The sequence below is a fragment of the Hakea prostrata genome, chromosome 10, assembly GCF_041222555.1.
Source record: "Hakea prostrata isolate BN-2017 chromosome 10, UWA_Hpros_2, whole genome shotgun sequence".
Classification (NCBI taxonomy): Eukaryota; Viridiplantae; Streptophyta; class Magnoliopsida; order Proteales; family Proteaceae; genus Hakea; species Hakea prostrata.
Window position 1 is genome coordinate 43,715,468 of NC_142609.1, and position 17,405 is coordinate 43,732,872.

Here is a 17,405-nt window from a genome sequence, read left to right on the forward strand (position 1 = left end):
TATCCACCAATAATTTTGTCCCATGTCCCTTGGTTGTTTTGCCACATTAGGTGAAGTGGCTGATATTGGAAATTAAGAAAAAAATCCTGAGGAGATTAATAATTGATAATTTATTTTTGAAAATACTAAAAATATTGTGATCCATAGAAAATTAATTGATTAATCAATTAACATAATCCATATTTTGACATGTTTTTTTTTGTTTGTGTTGGTGGGGGGTGGGGGCTCATCATTTTGAGGATTCCACCTTTACTCAAATTTTAGTTTGAAGGTCCACTAAGTCGTATCAAAGTTGAAATCTTCACAACAAAAGAAAGCATCTTTTAAATATTTTTTTGAACATGATTATTTCTTTAGGTTTACTTTAAGTATAAAAAGTAAAAGAATCTATTGAAAGGTGTTGCTAATCATGGATAATAGTAAATTCTATGGATCTTTGTCGATTTTCTCTTATTAGGTGTATTTTTTTGGGTGAATTAATAATATATTAAACGATGAAAAGATGATAAAAAAAAATGGAAATAGGGGGAGGGGGAAACCAATCAAGAAGATGATGGAAAAATGGTGGAGAGCTCCTAGGATCTAATTATAAGCTTAATCCTTGGAGAATCAGCCACTTTGGGAGGTGGAAGAGAGACAAGAGCCTAGAAGAAACATCAAAACAGATAGTTTTCCAAATAAAGTCTAAGAGGCAAGATTTGGATGTTTATCTCATGAGGTTGCACTCCCACCACAGGAGGTGGATGATAGCTTCAAAGACTAGTTTATCTATTTGGTCGCAAATAGAGAAACTTGAAAAGATTCTCAAGATCCAATTCCAATCACTAGCAAAACCACGAGATCACTTTGATCAAGGCCAAATACAGAGATGGCTAAAGACCAAAGTGAGTAAGACAAAGGACAAGAGAAGAAAAGGTGATCCAGGTTTTCTGAATCTTTGCTACAGAAAATGCAGGTAGGGCCAACTAATATGTGGTGTCTAATAAGGAAAGTTTGGGTGGGGAGAGCTAGTGTGTATTTTTCTTATGAATTCATCATCATCATAACTTTGAGAAACAATTAATCAAAATAGGTATGGTTGATCCCATGCCTTGCATAAGAAAATAAAGTTATGATTTCATTACCATCAACTTGTTTTGGCATAAATACTACATAAATAAATAGTGCTATTATATTCATTATTTTGGTTTTTTTCATGATATAATGTTCCTTCATTTTCATAAAAAATATGATTTTTTTCTTGTGAAAAGGAGAAAATAAGGTTACATGATATTATTATGGCATCTATTTGAGCAAAAATCTATTTTAGAAATAGTTTCAATAGAATTTTTTTTCAGATATGGGTAAAAATCCATTTTAGAAATAGTTTCCTTTAGATATGCTTGGGGGAGTGTGGATCATTTTCCTTCGTAAGAAGCAGTTTGTGCTCCCCTGATGGCTGATAGAGTGTTTTCCGATACTGATGATCGGGATTCTGTTTGAAGCGTTTAGCATGAGAAATTGTTTCAGCGGTTAAAAAAAATTTAGAGCGTTGGATCCAAAATTTCGATTGAAATTTCAATATCGACGGTTGAATCTCAATAGTCGAAATCGAAATCTGTATTACATAAGATTCCTCAGCATTCACTGAAGCAAGGTACGTCTACGTGAAGGTTGTCAGAGATTTTTTGGAATTAAATCAGAACTCTTAAAGGGTAGGACCCACGGTGGGGCGGCCTTCTCACATCCACTCAATTTGATAGAGTGAGTCAAAGGTTCAAGATTTTGTGGAAATTAAATCATTAAATCCCCCAAGACGCCAAAAGCCACAATAGAAATGGAAGATTAGAAATAATAAAAACAGGGGCTTATATAGAGCTCTATTTATAGGAACAGCGTGGAAAGCTTAATTCTGTGCGAATCTCTTCGGAGCATAACGCTTCTTCTGCTTCTCTCGTTAACAGATTCCGTTTCGACTCACAGGTTTCGCTGAGGTTTCAGTTGAAGACGACAGAGGTAAAGAGGAACTGTGGTTTCTTATGGGCTTTTCTGGGTAGATGTTAGTTACACCTCTTCTGTGATTATGCTGGTAGTTTTCTGTTTTGAAACCCAAAGATGTGATTTTGTGGTGTTAATTTTTGTGTGTCAGTTTTGTTTGACGGCTTTAGAGCCAAATTTTGTGGATGCTCTGTTTCTTCTTCGTCATTGTTCTCTGTTATCTTGGTCATGCCTTTTATATGGTGAATCAATTCGGTGCTTTGCTTACTGGCTCCGAGAAGGTGATATCAGTTCCTGGGTAATTCTTTTTGTGAAGTGAACTACAGATTTTGCTTTCTCTTGCTGAAAGATTATTATGGGCTTGTGGGTTTTTCTTTCAAATTTGTTCAGGGGTTGGAATTATTTATCCCGTTTTGTTTTTCTTTCTGGAACTCTGTTATTTTGAGGGAAGCTGAGGAAAATGCTGATGATGTTTCCTCACTGGGATCTTGTTTAGGAATGTTGAGAAGGGTTTCTCTTGGGTGCTAATTTTGCATGTCCACATGTGTCGGTGGTGTATAGATTAAATTTCAAATCAGTTTAATCATGTTTCTAGTTTCATTCTTCAATTTTGGTGGATACGGTGGTACAGGGACAAGGGATAATTTTTTTTTTTTTTTAGTTTTGTTTAGTATCTCAATCTTATCTCATTAAACAATCTTGGTTGTATTTAATTTGTTCCATTGTTGATTTCTTGAATGCTGCAGAATGGGAAGCACCGACACCAAATATGGTGCTTACACTTACGAGAATCTGGAGAGGGAACCATACTGGCCATCAGAGAAGCTCCGAATTTCCATTACTGGAGCTGGTGGTTTCATTGCTTCTCACATTGCAAGAAGGTTAAAGAGTGAAGGACATTATATCATTGCTTCTGATTGGAAGAAGAATGAACATATGACCGAAGACATGTTCTGTCATGAGTTCCACCTTGCTGATCTCAGGGTGATGGAGAACTGTTTGAAGGTCACCAGTGGGGTGGACCATGTGTTTAACCTTGCTGCTGATATGGGAGGAATGGGATTCATACAATCCAACCACTCTGTCATCATGTACAACAACACTATGATCAGTTTCAACATGCTCGAGGCCTCGAGAATCAATGCAGTTAAAAGGTTCATCTTATTGAAATTTCTCCTTATCTCCTTCGTTTGCATAGATTGGATATTGATGTTGAAATTTTGACTTATTCCAACCATTTGATATAATGTTGGCATGATGTTTGCTTATAGAGCATTCTCTGGAAATTGCCATTCCTATTACATATACCCAAGTAAATGCTATTTTCTGATTCTTATGTTGTTCAACATAGTAAATTAATTGACTTCTATGGTCTGCAGGTTCTTCTATGCCTCTAGTGCCTGCATATACCCTGAATTTAAGCAGTTGGAGACTAATGTGAGCTTGAAGGAATCTGATGCTTGGCCTGCAGAGGTTTGCTGTCTTTAACCATTGGTTATATTGCATTTGTTTCCTTCCAGTGATTTAATCTGTAGGGGTTTTGCCCTTTTTCATCTTGTAGCCTCAAGATGCTTATGGATTGGAGAAGTTAGCAACAGAGGAGTTATGCAAGCACTACACTAAGGACTTTGGGATTGAGTGTCGGATTGGACGTTTTCACAACATTTATGGTCCATTTGGAACATGGAAAGGTAAGCTTAAGCATTTTTATCAATCCCAACTTATCTGCATTATCTTATTTCTTTGACTTCTGTTAATATGTGGGCTTTTACTGAACACAGGTGGGAGGGAGAAGGCACCTGCTGCTTTCTGTAGGAAGACCCTTACTTCCACTGATAAATTTGAGATGTGGGGAGATGGTCTCCAAACACGGTCCTTCACTTTCATTGATGAATGCGTGGAAGGTGTTTTAAGGTAGTTAACTTAAATCTTCCATTAATATATAGCTCATTGTACTCTCACTTTGAGTTTTAGTTTTTCACCGGGGAGACCTTAAACTACCTTTCTTTGCCAACCATTTCATACCGTACTCGGACCCCTTCTGCAATCAGAAGGAGCAAGCAAAATAGGGATTTCAACGAACCAGCCCGCAGGCCCGCGAGCCTACTGGCGACGAGGAGAGGAGGAAAGGGAGGAACAGAAGACTGGCACTTTAGGGGGGGCCCTTGGGATTGAGGGGTGAGCTTATTGATCAAGGGAAGAGATTCTTGTTGATAAGAGAAGCAAGCCTTGTTGAAATAGGGCATTACCTAGTAGAGGTGAAAGGTTTCATACAGTTTGATTTAGTCTGGTGCTTCAACCATAAATTAGTGGTTCTCCTACAGCTTCCATTGATATGTTTGTAAACAGACGAATAAGATCTACAAGACATGTTTTCTTATATACTAGTCTATTAAGTTGAATATGCAAAATTAGCATGTAGTTCCATCCATTCCATTATTGTAGTGTATAATATACCTTTGCTCAGTTGAAATCTCGGAATTCTTTTCAGGCTGACAAAATCTGACTTCCGGGAGCCAGTCAACATCGGAAGTGATGAGATGGTTAGCATGAATGAGATGGCTGAGATTGTGCTAAGCTTCGAGAACAAGCAGCTTCCTATTCATCACATTCCAGGGCCAGAGGGTGTACGTGGTCGCAACTCGGACAACACTCTGATCAAGGAGAAGCTTGGTTGGGCTCCTACAATGAAACTGAAGGTACACACAAATATATATTAGCCGTTTTAATAGGTAAATTGACTTTCTAAGATGACAAATCTAATGGTTACTGATCCTGGGAAATTCCTCTTCTGTTATTAGGATGGGTTACGTATCACTTACTTCTGGATCAAGGGACAAATAGAGAAAGAGAAAGGTTCAAGGAGTTGACTTATCTGTTTACGGGTCATCGAAAGTGGTTGGAACACAAGCACCTGTTCAGCTGGGTTCGCTGCGTGCAGCTGATGGTAAAGAATGAAAATGATTGAACCTAGTAGTAGCATGCAACTTTTGCAGTCTTTTGGTCAATTCCTGAAGAAATTAGTATGGAAGTTGCAGACCACTATATTGTTTCCTGTTGTGATTATTGACTCAAAAGAAGATGTTTCCATTCCATGCTTTGGCCTAGCTATGAAATTTGGTCTTCTGTAAATGAGCAGGAAAATTTATTTCCTTATAATGCTCATGAAATTTCATCTATAGCTTTTACTCTTTGTATGCCTTGCTGGAAATAATCTTCACACAAGTTATTCTCCATGAACCTTTGCTCATTGGTGTTGGTCATTTTTAACCAGTAGCAGTTGATTCCCCGTATTTGTTTCTCTGAAGATTCTTTTTTCTTTTCTTTGATTTTTTGGGTGAAATTTCTCTCTGGAGATGAAAAAGGGAAAAGAGAGCAATTTTTTTTCATGTTTGTGAGGAAGTCGAATGTAGTCATATACAATGATGGGAGAGAAGCTTTGGTGTCCATTCCGCAGATGCGACCCAAGGATTATCACCATGTTGTGTCTTCCAAGAGTATATGAATATTCACACAGGTGTATTTGTGAGCTCTACATGACTTGGACAAGGACACACTTGGTCCCTTGAATTCAGAATGGATTTTGATGAAGATCAAGTTGAGCAGACATAAAATTTTCATGTACTTCCATTGTTTGAGAATGAAAGAGATGGACGGAGAGGTTGAGGAAGATCAGATGAGAATCTTGGAGGGAGGGAAAACATAAACAGATAAGGAAGGCTTCCAAAGCAATCACCATGACTAGCTTCTCTGATATAAATGAGGCAAGTGTTATAATCTAGCTAATTAGTGAAAGAGGTCCAAAAATAGTTCCAAAAAATTGGCTGCACTTTTCTACTGTCTAACTCCATGTTGCAGAAGGATCTTTTGCAATTGGTAAGGGAATGGGATGCAGTTCAACCCAGATATAGATCTGACTGTTAGGCTTGCACCATTCTCTGTGAATCAGTGAGACTACAACTGTCAGGTTTAGTCTATTTGGTCTTAACCTCTGGATGGAACAATGTTCTCAGCATCTTGTACATGAACACTATTTCTCTTCTAATACAATGAACCTGTTACCTAAAAGTGGAGAAAGTTTTGCATTTATAAAATTTAAGCTTACTTCCATAGGATATCCTTAAGTTTTCATTCCTCTCATTGGATTTTACTGGATCAGCTAGGTCATTTGGCTTTCAATGATATGCCTGTCGGGCATTATCTGAGTCCATGATACTTGTCATGGCATAGAGAGAATTCCTCGACGAAAATGACAGAGATTAGTTTCTGACCTTCTGTTATGAGCTCTAATATCCAATAATAAGCTCAGCAGTAAGGCACAAGTAACATCTTGAAGGGCAGATAACTACAGATCCCAGATACTTCAAGGAACTTCACCTAATGCATTCTGAGGATAGTGCCATGTCTGATGGAACTGCACAGTTTTTTCTGGATTGACCACCAAAACTACCAAACAGTTAGAACTTTGACACCCTCTCCTACCTCTGTTGGAACTCCAACATCGAAGAAAGAGAGAACCATGAACTCTTCTGGTCTTTGAAAACAATAGTGCCATGTCTGATGCAATGGCCATATGGGGAGGTTTATGGCTCCACAGGGATGATTGGGAGGGCAGGAAGAAAACGAGTTGCTTAGTCGCCAACAGGGGGGGGTAATGTAGTTGGAACCACTGCTTAGGTTGAGAGAACCATTGAGGGTTGGAATTAAGGGAATTCTTACAGTAATTAGCTGATTGATTGGGGAGTATCTACATTTAGCAGTAACTGTTTTCTAATGTTTTAAGCTTCAGACTTGAGACCATTAACTGAATCAAGATGAGTGAAGGAAATTCTCAACCTGGACTTGCCAGCCCATCAACCACTTGAATCCGGCCCATTTGCTGCACAAATTGTCATTGTCCTAAGCTCACCTGCTTTCATTCTGGTCAAATAAATAAATAAGCTGGCCTTGGAAATCACCACTACCAGCCCACTCTACCCAGATTACTTTTAACACTTCTTCCTCTTATATAAACTGTTAAGGATTGAGTTTCCATGCCTTCACCAATGGCAAAAGAAGAATCTCTTAATTCATGGAAACTCAGAGTCTCATCTGATTGAACTAAGAAAAAGAACTAGGGCCTTCCATACAGGTCCAGTTAATGGTGACATTCACTAGTTTCCTTATCAAATCAAAGCATATAGCTTTGTATGAACAGATTCCCTTCATTCTCCACCAAAAGATTTCAATGCAAATTTTAGACTCTTCATGTATCCTTTCTTTCCTTGGATCAAAGAGTAAATTATTTCCTAAACTTTTAAATGTGTGTACAATACAAGTGTTGAAGGGCTCTCTAATCTGCATCACACAAGGTGCTACAGCTGCATTCCACAGAAGGCAAGGCAGGATATATGCCAAAAGAGTTTCCATTACTTTGTTGGGTATCAAATGCATGTAAGAATGTTCTTGCTTCCATAAACGCCCAAAACTGCTTCTAATATTTATTGAAGCAGAAACACTTTGATGGGTTATCAAAGGGATTTTGATTTTTCAATGCAGATTAAAACTGAACTAAGAAGAGAACTTATAAAATTAGAATCTAGTAATTTCTCCAGGAACAAGTTTCCCAAGTCATATTCCCTGCCATTGAGATGCGTAGAAAAGAATCCTTATTTCTTTAAAACTATTAATGGCAGCTAACTTGAAATGTAGAGGATCACGTTTTCCTTTCTCCACATGGGTTACATTCATGAAGATCAATAAAGAAAAGCAACAAAGAAAACGAAAGAAGAAACACAGAGATGGAGAAAAGAAGAAAGGAAACAGGTTGCTTGTGTTGGTGAGAAGGGTTTCTTTTAGTTATTACAGTAGCTCTCTCTACAATTTTGTAATCTTTTTTTTCCTTTTCATTATTAAAGTAGTCAAGCCTAACTTTTGGCTAACAAAGCATACTCTTCATCTTCCTCTCTTCTGCTGCTAACTTCTTTTCTTCTTTTACTCTTTCTGTTAGGTCCTGGAGGGTATCTTTCACCTTCTCTTTTGGCCCTTTCTACAGGGTTAGTCCATTATTTTTAGGTCACTGTTAGATTTCCCCACAAGTAAACTCTTCTACTGTTGATTTGGTTCTCTGCTTTCTTCTACTTTGAACCCTTTTTCACATTCCCTTCAAAATTCCCATTTCTTTTTTTCTCTTTTCAGTTTGAATGAACAAGGAGAGATTATCTAATGTTGGTGTTGATAATGGTGATATTTAACCTTTATCCTGAATACATCAAATAACACTTTTTCCTAATTGAAAATTAACCTGTGGTCCTAATCTTCTGATCCTGTTTGAAGCAGCTGAAGCAAAGTGCTAGCTGGTTGAAGCTTCAAATGGATGCAACAGTTGGGAATGTGAGACTAGTGGGCTTACAAAATAGAAACCTATGTAATTATGAGATAATATTTTATTAATATAGTTTAATTTGCATTATCTCTAATTTGATGAGGAAGTTTTCTAATTATTTTAAAATTAATTCAATTAAAAGAATGTTGTCCTTAAACACAGTCAAGATTCTTGATTTCTGATTCAAGTGAAACTCTGAATTCTAAATTACTTTTCTTTTGATTCTTAATTAGTTATACTCGTGAACCCCTTTTAGTCTAATACCTCTTTTTTTCACAAACTTCCAAGCTTATATTTATAACTTGAGTCACAAAAAAGGAAGAAAAGCAAAAAAAAAAATTTCAAAGTTCAACCCTAGTAACAGCCAAGTTACATCCCTTGATCAAATATAAAGAAAGTAAAAACAGTAAGAGTTTATATGATCACTTTCTAAAACCCTAAGTTCAAACTCCTACATATTTGTTCAATATCAAATAACGTGTATCTTTAATCCTATGAGAGATTTATTTTTTAATCATGTTTCATAAGAGAAAGACAAGCATATAGAAAAAGCTACATATTACGCGTTCTCGTTCCTTTCAAATGTGACATTCAAATTTTCATTTCATATTGTTTTGGATTGAGTTTTGCTTCATCTACGGTTAAGGGATAATCGTTGATTAGTAGATTTGGTTGGTGTTCATAGCGTATTGCACAATCTATAGAAAATATTTGTTCATTTGTAAATTGGAGGAAAATTTAGGATCCTTCCATGGTAAGTTTGTTTTTTTTGTTTACATATATGCAGATATTTTTTGAGGATAAAAATCTAACATAGCTTTCAAGTCAATTGAACCATTAAGTCAAATTGGATGTGATATAGACTGATTTTGATTAAAACCCCCATGATATTGAGCTAATTCTAGAATAATTCTAGTTAGAATCACATAAGAAATACCTTAGCATATCCCATGGTAGCTTATTAGGTATACTGGTAATACAATTAATCCAACCTCACCTAAAATCCTAATCGTTATCCCAATGAAATGGATTTAGGTATATGGATCCTTCACTTCATATCAACTATATACAAGATCATAATTTGTCCATTAGACATCATGATCATACCATTTGAAACAACTTTCAAAAAGGATTCCTTAATCAACTTGATATAATCAATTATTCACTTTCATTAAGTAGTTAAGCTTTATTAAAGGGTAAATTACCTTGAAATGAAAGTAATAATATTTTAACGGCCTGTTTGATTACATGAATTCAAGGATTTGAAATGAAATGAAATTTCAAATTTATAAATTCATGGTTCAAAAAAATTATCTGTTTGGTTAGCCTCATATCTATCGAAGTTCGTAGAGTACCGTCGGGTTATTCCGTGTGAATTTGCAAATTTCATCTATTTTATATTTAAATGTGAAATCCATCGATTTCACCTAATACTCAAAAATGACTTAATTCACGTTTTTAGACAAAAAATGAAATATCTAGATTTCCTGAATTCGATAATATTTTACAACCAAAATAGTTATAAATTTTCGATTCATGAATCACTGGAGGCAAATAACCAAACATGCCCTAAGAAATGTGAAAAACATGACTCCCTAACAAATGAATTGGTTGATGAGCAGTTGTCAAACCTTGTAGGTCCTTCTTTAACCCTAAAAAGATGGAAATAAAAATGAAATGAGAGAAGGAAGATGGGTGGAACTTTCTAGGCAAGAAGGTTGATGCAATGCTTTTTACATCTTTCTAGAAAGAACACTCCCTCACGACCTTAGTGGATAGTTTCAAGATCCTTCTGCAAATAGTCCTCTAAGCGGTAGAAGATCTTGTTAGGGTCCACCTTTAATTTTGAAAATGTCTTGAGGATTTTAACAAAATATGGTCAAAAGTCCATTTATCCATACAGAGCAATTCTGAACAAAATTTATTAGTTGAATTGGGAAACAAAATGGTAATCTATTTTCCTCTTGGTTTCTATATCCACGGAAGACTTTACTCACCCTTTCTGGTCATTGGATAGAAGGCTACCCAATTAATTAGGCATATCAAGACTCAGATACTCCAAGTTCTATATATTTGACCATTTTGATATTAAAATTGAAAAGTCAAAGATTTCTTCACCTACATTTAAACAAGTCTCTTAGTTTACTGAGAGTCAATGGCATCATTTGATTCGAAAAATCTTATCAAACCCAATGAAAATAAAGTTTGAATTTTCTATTTCTCAGGTACCTCCCTCATACCTCCTGACCACATATTAGGAGGAGAGGCTTACATGGGGTTCACCAGCGGTCCTGCCCTGATAGATTTTATCAATACTTAAAGATAGGTCCCACCCTTAATGTATGGTAGAGAGCTGTGACAAGAACATAAACTTTTACCCTAATAAGTAAAAGATCTAGACTTATGAAAATAGCAATTTGATTGAGTACCTATGAGAATGCATGTGAAACATTGCATGCAACTTAATCCCTTCCAAAGAGAAGATAGAAACTCATTAATATTAAAAGCATAAGACTTTGTATAGTTTTATATATTCATGTATGTGATCATATACAATGCATAACTTTTCTTGGTCTCCATCAAATGAATACCAACAAGTTCATATACATTTTTAACCCTAATACGAAATCATTTGCCTGAATAATGATCATAATTCAACTTATATTTATTTATTCTTTTTAGTACAACAGCAGCATAGATTGAAAAAAGGAATCTCATAGGTAAATAGGAAGTATTTTCTGCTAATTAGTTTAAGTTCATGGTCCACTTATTAGTTGGCAGCTTAACAATAAAAAGAAAAGAAAGGTTAAACCTTTCTGCAAAGAGAAAGAGATAAGAAAGAAAAATTCGTAGCTCGACAACAAAAAGAGAAGCCAATGGATATGAATGTGAAAAATACATAACATGCAATAATCTAGAGATGTTCTCTTATTTTTTTTTATATTCATATGTCATCTGACAGCAAATCAAAAAAAGACGAGTCAGAGAAAGTCAACTAAATCCAACAGTATAAAATCATAGAGGAGTAATGGATAAAAGGATTTAAATAAAATAATGAAGCAACATTGGATGAATGGATAAAAGATCTAAGGTGGGGTTTCAGTTTCACTGATATCTATTTGCTCTGCAAAAATATATTTTTAAAATTTCATATCCCTTTGTCTTCTTGCAGCTTTAACTACACATATGGTTTTTTTTTAGTTTATGTGAACCAATCCAACCCAGAGCTCCCCTTCCCTTCTCTGGCGGAGCAAGTTAAGAGAGAGAAGAAGAAATAAATAGAGATAAAATTAAAAAAAGAAAAAAAGTAGGTTAGAAGTTGCTTTCAGAAAGCATTATTATTCTGAAAACTTTACCTAAATTGCTCCTATTATTTTTCCTTGTAGAGTAAGGGACCCACAACCGGCCCTAGCGTCTTCTAAACTTTATATATGCATTACTCTGACCCCACACTCTGATTGACAGTAACGTCTGCGCTTCACAGCACCTTAAATTTTTAAAATACAAAACACAATGATTGTTTCATAAATAAAGAAAACAAAAACAAATAGATTTTTTTTTTTTTCTTTTTTCTAACCTGATTTATGTAAAGACTAAAGAGAAATCGAAATCAAACCTGATGTGCGTATGTTAAACTGTCAAATGCTATCGTGAGCTTGGGTGATGAGTTGGTGCTCCGATTCGCACAGTCCAAGCGTCTTGCGTTGACGGTTAGACGCATTTTCGAAACAACGAATGGCGAAAGTGGGTAGCCATCTGTCCCTGAAAATTCCAGCCCTTCAAGAACTGGGGAAGAGCCAGCCAGCATCGTTTTCAAGGAATCTTATTTTCAGTTCCTATGCAAGAGGGAGAGAGAGAGAGAGAGAGAGACCGGTTAGAAGGGTAATATCGTCATTTTGATTAAAGATAGCATTCAAACTTTCAATTCCCAATAGGAGGTTCTGGACGCAACCTGCAAGTTCCACACCGACCATTTTAGGTTGCTTTCGTTTGTCAGTGAATGCGTGTGAAGAAGGTTTCTCTTCACCGGCACATTATGAAGTTCGTGACCAGAGAGAAAACGGATGGAACGGGTGGTTTCAAAAGTAGATGGCAATTGGCAAAGTTAACGTTTTTAGTGGGACGAAGAGAAAGGAGAAGGAGAAGGAGACGGAGAAGTGGTCTTTCAAAAGTAGTTTGTTTTTAATGAAGTCGTTGTAGTTCATCATCTGTCGTCAGTGTCGTCATCTATTCACGCGAATTTTGTGTTCTTCTGAACAACTCCACACGGCCACCGAGACGGCACGAGCTTGCCGTCGTCAGAAACCTGGAACTCAACAACAAAAATTAATTTAAAACTTTTCAACAGATGCGGATCATCATGTTAAAAAATGTTAGGAAAATAGAGACGGAGAGACAGAGAGAGACCTTTCTGATTTCCGTTCATCTTTCGGCTTTTGTTTGGGCTTCGAGGAACCGTCACTTCCGATTTGCAGACAGTTTGAAATTAAAATTAATCAATACGAGCATAACCACAAAAGGATTACGAAAACCAAGAATAAAGGATCACACGTACCTAAATATTCTCAATTTTAGGGAAGTAGGGAATTTCTCAATTTGATAGAGTTGCAGGTCTCCAAGAACAAAAGACGGAGACAGATCTATGGAGAACAATTAAATTCAGATGGATGGAGAATGAGAGATTACCATATAATTCTGTTATTTTTTTTTACTAACTATTATTATTGTATGAACTATATCAGTAGATGATTACAGTCATAGCTTCTTACAGACCCTTGAGGAAAAAAAACACAGGGTGAATCGATACAAAAAAAAGAAGTTATAATATTCCACGAGATTCTGATAATCTGGGAGAGGAAAGGAACAAGGAACAAAGAACAAAATTTTTATGGTTTCTCTTTGAGTACGGAAGCTAAACCAGTGACGATTTTGCCGCCTCCGCGGGAACTCTTCGGTTTCACTGCCGGAGGTTGCCATTCCGATATTGACGAGACCACAACTTTAATCTTCTCTTCTTCATCTGAAATAGCCTTCGCGGAAGACGGATCTTCTCCGGAATCAGTTGCCGATGGCGACATATTTTCCGGAAGAACCAGCTCAAATTCTCCAGAGAAATTCTCTGTTTTAATTGAACTCACCTTTTGCTCGCTTTCTGCCTGAATTTCAACCTCTGTTGATTTCTCTGAAATTGATGCTGCTCTTGTGTAAGGAGAAAGCCATTTGGCCCTCATGTACTCGGCTTTCCTCCAAGGTGGGAAGTGCATTCCCTTCTTCTTCAGGCTCTGCTTCGCGGAATCTGATACAATGGAAATAATCTGTTGAAGACGATCAGGTTTTCCAACGAAGATCGATGGAAGAATTTGTAGAATCGCTCTGTAATTTTTTGTGGATCGAGCGATTTCGAACTCCGACCGGAAATCAACATCAATTAACAGACGGTCCCCTTGAATAATCACGTCGATGTACTCATATTCCCCTGTGAAAGATTCAAATTGAAAGATTAGAAAGTGCGACGAGGTGAACGGCAGAAATATCCATAAGAGTCTCCTACAAATGCGCCTCCTTTAGAAGGAAAAAAGTGATTCCCGAAGGAAACTAGATGGATTAAATCAATTAGCATTAAAATTCCCCCCAAAAAAGAACAATTAGAGGAGATGTACCTGCAGGAAACAAAGGAGATTTTTCCCAACGTGATTTGCAGATTGCAGCATCGTACCCAACACTAATGAGTCCATCGGTGACTATTTTTCTGCAATCCTCCTTACGCTTGCAGCTCTTATTCTTCTCAACAAATTTTGCGGTATCAGCTAAAAGATTCCTCTCGGCAATGCTAGCACAAGGGATCAAGCTCTGTAAAACGAAAAAAATTGATCCAATTAAAAGAGGAAAATAAAATTTTCATTTATTTCTTGTTTTATCGAGATTAATAATTAGAAAACCACCAACATTTTTCCCTGTGCAAAGTAAAAACTCACTCACCTTAAGAATATCGCAAGCATCAGCGGCCACCGACTCGCCAAAGCAATTGAAAAAATCTTCATCATCGGAGCTATCAATACAGTGTCCGTTGAAACAGTTGCAGCGGTTCCGTCCGCATCTTGCAGCTGAGACTGGTAGCTTGTCATTGCTCTCCTCAATGAAATTCTCAACCATATTTGTCAAGCATACAGAACTCGGCTCCCAATCGTTGCTGCTATCTTTGTTTTCACCGACGCCGGACTTGTCGGCTGAAGAAATCCTCAAAACGCTAGGAAACTGTCGCTCGAATAGCCTCTTGAGTCGCGATTTCATGACAGGTTTTACTGGATCATTTCGAACTAATTCTTCTGAGGAATTAAAATCAATTGGCTGGATCTTCATTGGAAAAGGCATAGTTAGCGCGACCGGAAGTAATTAACAACTTCTGCCTGTTCAACTCTGCTCTCGAAATTTCAGTGACTGAAAATTGGGCCTGGTTTTATTGTAAGACTGAGTCTTACACCTACCATTCCATTGCAAGAACTCAAATCGAGAAGTGGCTTCAGTAGAAGACTAATCTGACGATCTCAGTGGATGATAAAAAAAAAAAAAGACTTCCTGTGAAACTAGGTCCTATGTTCTTCGGATCCTCAATCCCCAAAAATTACTAGAAGTAGATAGCACTGAAACTGTTACAACAAACTCAAAAGAAATGCTGAATTGAACCAGCAGACGAGATATCCTAGACATCTAACATCTGTTTTCAGCTACGAAAGATCTGGACCAAGGAAGTCATGAATGACAAAGGCATTATTCATGAATCAACAAGACAGACACCTAATCCTCGTTCAATATTTCAGATCAACACCAATCCTCACTCTTCAGAAAAAAAAAATATTCATCGGACCAAAAACAGGTAATACTAAAACAAAATTTGATCATAACACAGACAAAAGATCGGTGGAGAAAAGATGCCTCCTTAACCAGTTAATCTATCAAAAATTGAAAGTCCGGTAAACTGATACCTTCCTCTCAGGTTATTATAGTTGTTGCTTCGGATTAGAGGAAAAGAAAGTGGCTTTTGCTTAGGGTTTCCACAAGCGGTTGGAGCAAGGTTCACGGAATACATGAAGATGAGGAAGGGAGATACGGACATTCCGGCGACACAGGAAATAACCGGCCACCGGAATCTTCATCTTAAAGCTGAAACCGGAGACTTCCGGCGAGTTATCAGCGAAGAAGATGAGAAGCCTCTAGTAAGAAAATGAAGAGTTCGTCTTTGGGTGGGTGAGGTGTTTTCTCTGGGAGCAAGGGTATAATATAAAGAGGAACGAGGGACTTGCCCGACTTGCCCTTTTTAAAAATTGATGAAATGGGGTTGTGACTTGTGCAACGAAACGGATCTTGCTTGGATGAGACTGCTACGTGGCCATCTTATGTGGCAATAGTACAAAATTTGTACTGCTTTCTTGTAACGTGGCTCAGCTCAAACCGGAGTTGGTTCAGCTTGACGAGGTCACATAATGACACGTTTGGTCGGTTCTGAGCCTTCTGACGCTAATGCTTCATGCCTTCATCCACGGGCTCCGAGACTGAGTTACCAGTAATGCCCTTATATCTTGCAAGGGAGTTTTAAGTAGAAGTGAGGATCACTCAGTGGTATGTTAAGTAATTATCTGCTCAAACATGGGCAAGGAATTAACATGAGTTATATTTTTTACAGATGAAGAGCCAAACAAGTTATAACATCTGGGGTTTTGCAACGAACACAAATTTTGGTCCTCCGATTAAGACCTAAAGGTAGAACGTGGTGGGACCGTGAGAGGGGTAAAAAGGTCATGTAGTTAACCACCCGTCACGGACAAAGCAAATCCACTGGCGTCGTTTTGCGAAGCACGCGGCGCACGGACGGGCCATACTCTGCTTTTACCAAAAGAGCCGTAACTCTGGGAGGAGAAGATGGCGCCACGTGTCCGGTCCGAATTTCAGGAGTTTCAAATTTACATTTATCTGTTTCTTATTCATCTCAAATGACGAAGTTACCCTCCGCAGCATACTGCCAAAAACCTGGTCCCTCTCCCTGTTTTTGAAATCTGAAAGTTCACCGTTCAAGTTACTGTGTTTTGTGCAGTTACCAACTACCACCGTAGATCTCTGGAGCCTTATCGTCTATTGTTTTACCATAGGACCGAATACATAGAATCAGTTCTCCTGCTGTAAGTGACGGTTATAACCGTTGAATAGCAACGTTAGATGAATGAGTATGAATGATTATGATGTGGGTAGCGGGACCCACGTCTTGGCTAGTGCGCATCAGCATGGGACCCAGAAAAGGATATTCCTCAATCTACGGCATCTGAAAATGTTCCTTGCCATAAACTATATGTGAACCAGGTCGGTCCGATCCGGTCGGATCGGTTCAGTAGTTGGAAATAACCAAACGGTCTGAACAACAATTAAAGCCTGGTCAAAGGTTCTCCAAATCTGTTTTTCATTGCCTCATGCATTTATTTATTTCTTAAATTAAATAAATGTTCATATGACTAGTTTCAATAATTATACAATTTACATGTGACATGCATTTAATTCCTTTCAATTTTTGACCAACGAAAAATGAAGAAGTTCCCTTTAATTTAAAATAAATAAATAAACTTAAATAACCACGTGGAATAACGATTACAAGAACTTCTTTTGTATGTAAACTTTTCACTTTCCTTGCAACCAAACTTAATATCCAATGGAAGTTTATAGTCCTTATATTATTGATGGTTTAGATTGTCCTTTACTATGAAGCCATTGCGTTTTGTTTTGGTAAGTTTTGTTGAACAAATAATTTCATTGGATAGTTATAGTATGGTTTGAAAATGAAAATGAAATTAAATTAAATTGTCATATATGGAAGGGAAAATTAAATGGTGGTGTCCTAACCCAAAAAATATTAGGCCCCGGTTGCCCAGACGAAGAGTTCGAACCTCTAATTTTAGTAAGAACATATATTTCATAAGAATTCAGTAAGTAAATAGTATAGTTTATGCATGCATGAGAAATCTGAGAAAGATATTTAGACATATTTTATGATGAATGGCAATGACTAAATCCGTAAATG

General features: G+C 37.1%; 2 protein-coding genes across 2 annotated transcripts; one reads left to right on the forward strand and one right to left on the reverse strand.

The window, feature by feature from the left end:
- Positions 1-1,823: 1,823 nt before the first annotated feature.
- On the forward strand, positions 1,824-5,295 carry LOC149003252 (GDP-mannose 3,5-epimerase 2-like). Its single transcript, XM_089137833.1, is given in 8 exon segments — positions 1,824-1,995; positions 2,724-3,131; positions 3,357-3,450; positions 3,539-3,668; positions 3,759-3,891; positions 4,469-4,676; positions 4,779-4,829; positions 4,831-5,295. Coding segments are annotated over 7 exon segments (1,128 nt in total). The 5' UTR covers positions 1,824-1,995; position 2,724; the 3' UTR covers positions 4,936-5,295.
- A 7,728-nt stretch (positions 5,296-13,023) lies between these two features.
- On the reverse strand, positions 13,024-15,624 carry LOC149003253 (uncharacterized). The gene is made up of 3 exons (XM_089137452.1): positions 14,321-15,624; positions 14,002-14,191; positions 13,024-13,817 (listed from the first exon to the last, which is right to left on the reverse strand). Exons 1-3 carry the CDS (start codon positions 14,711-14,713, stop codon positions 13,228-13,230), a joined length of 1,173 nt encoding a protein of 390 aa, XP_088993578.1. The 5' UTR covers positions 14,714-15,624; the 3' UTR covers positions 13,024-13,227.
- Positions 15,625-17,405: the final 1,781 nt, after the last annotated feature.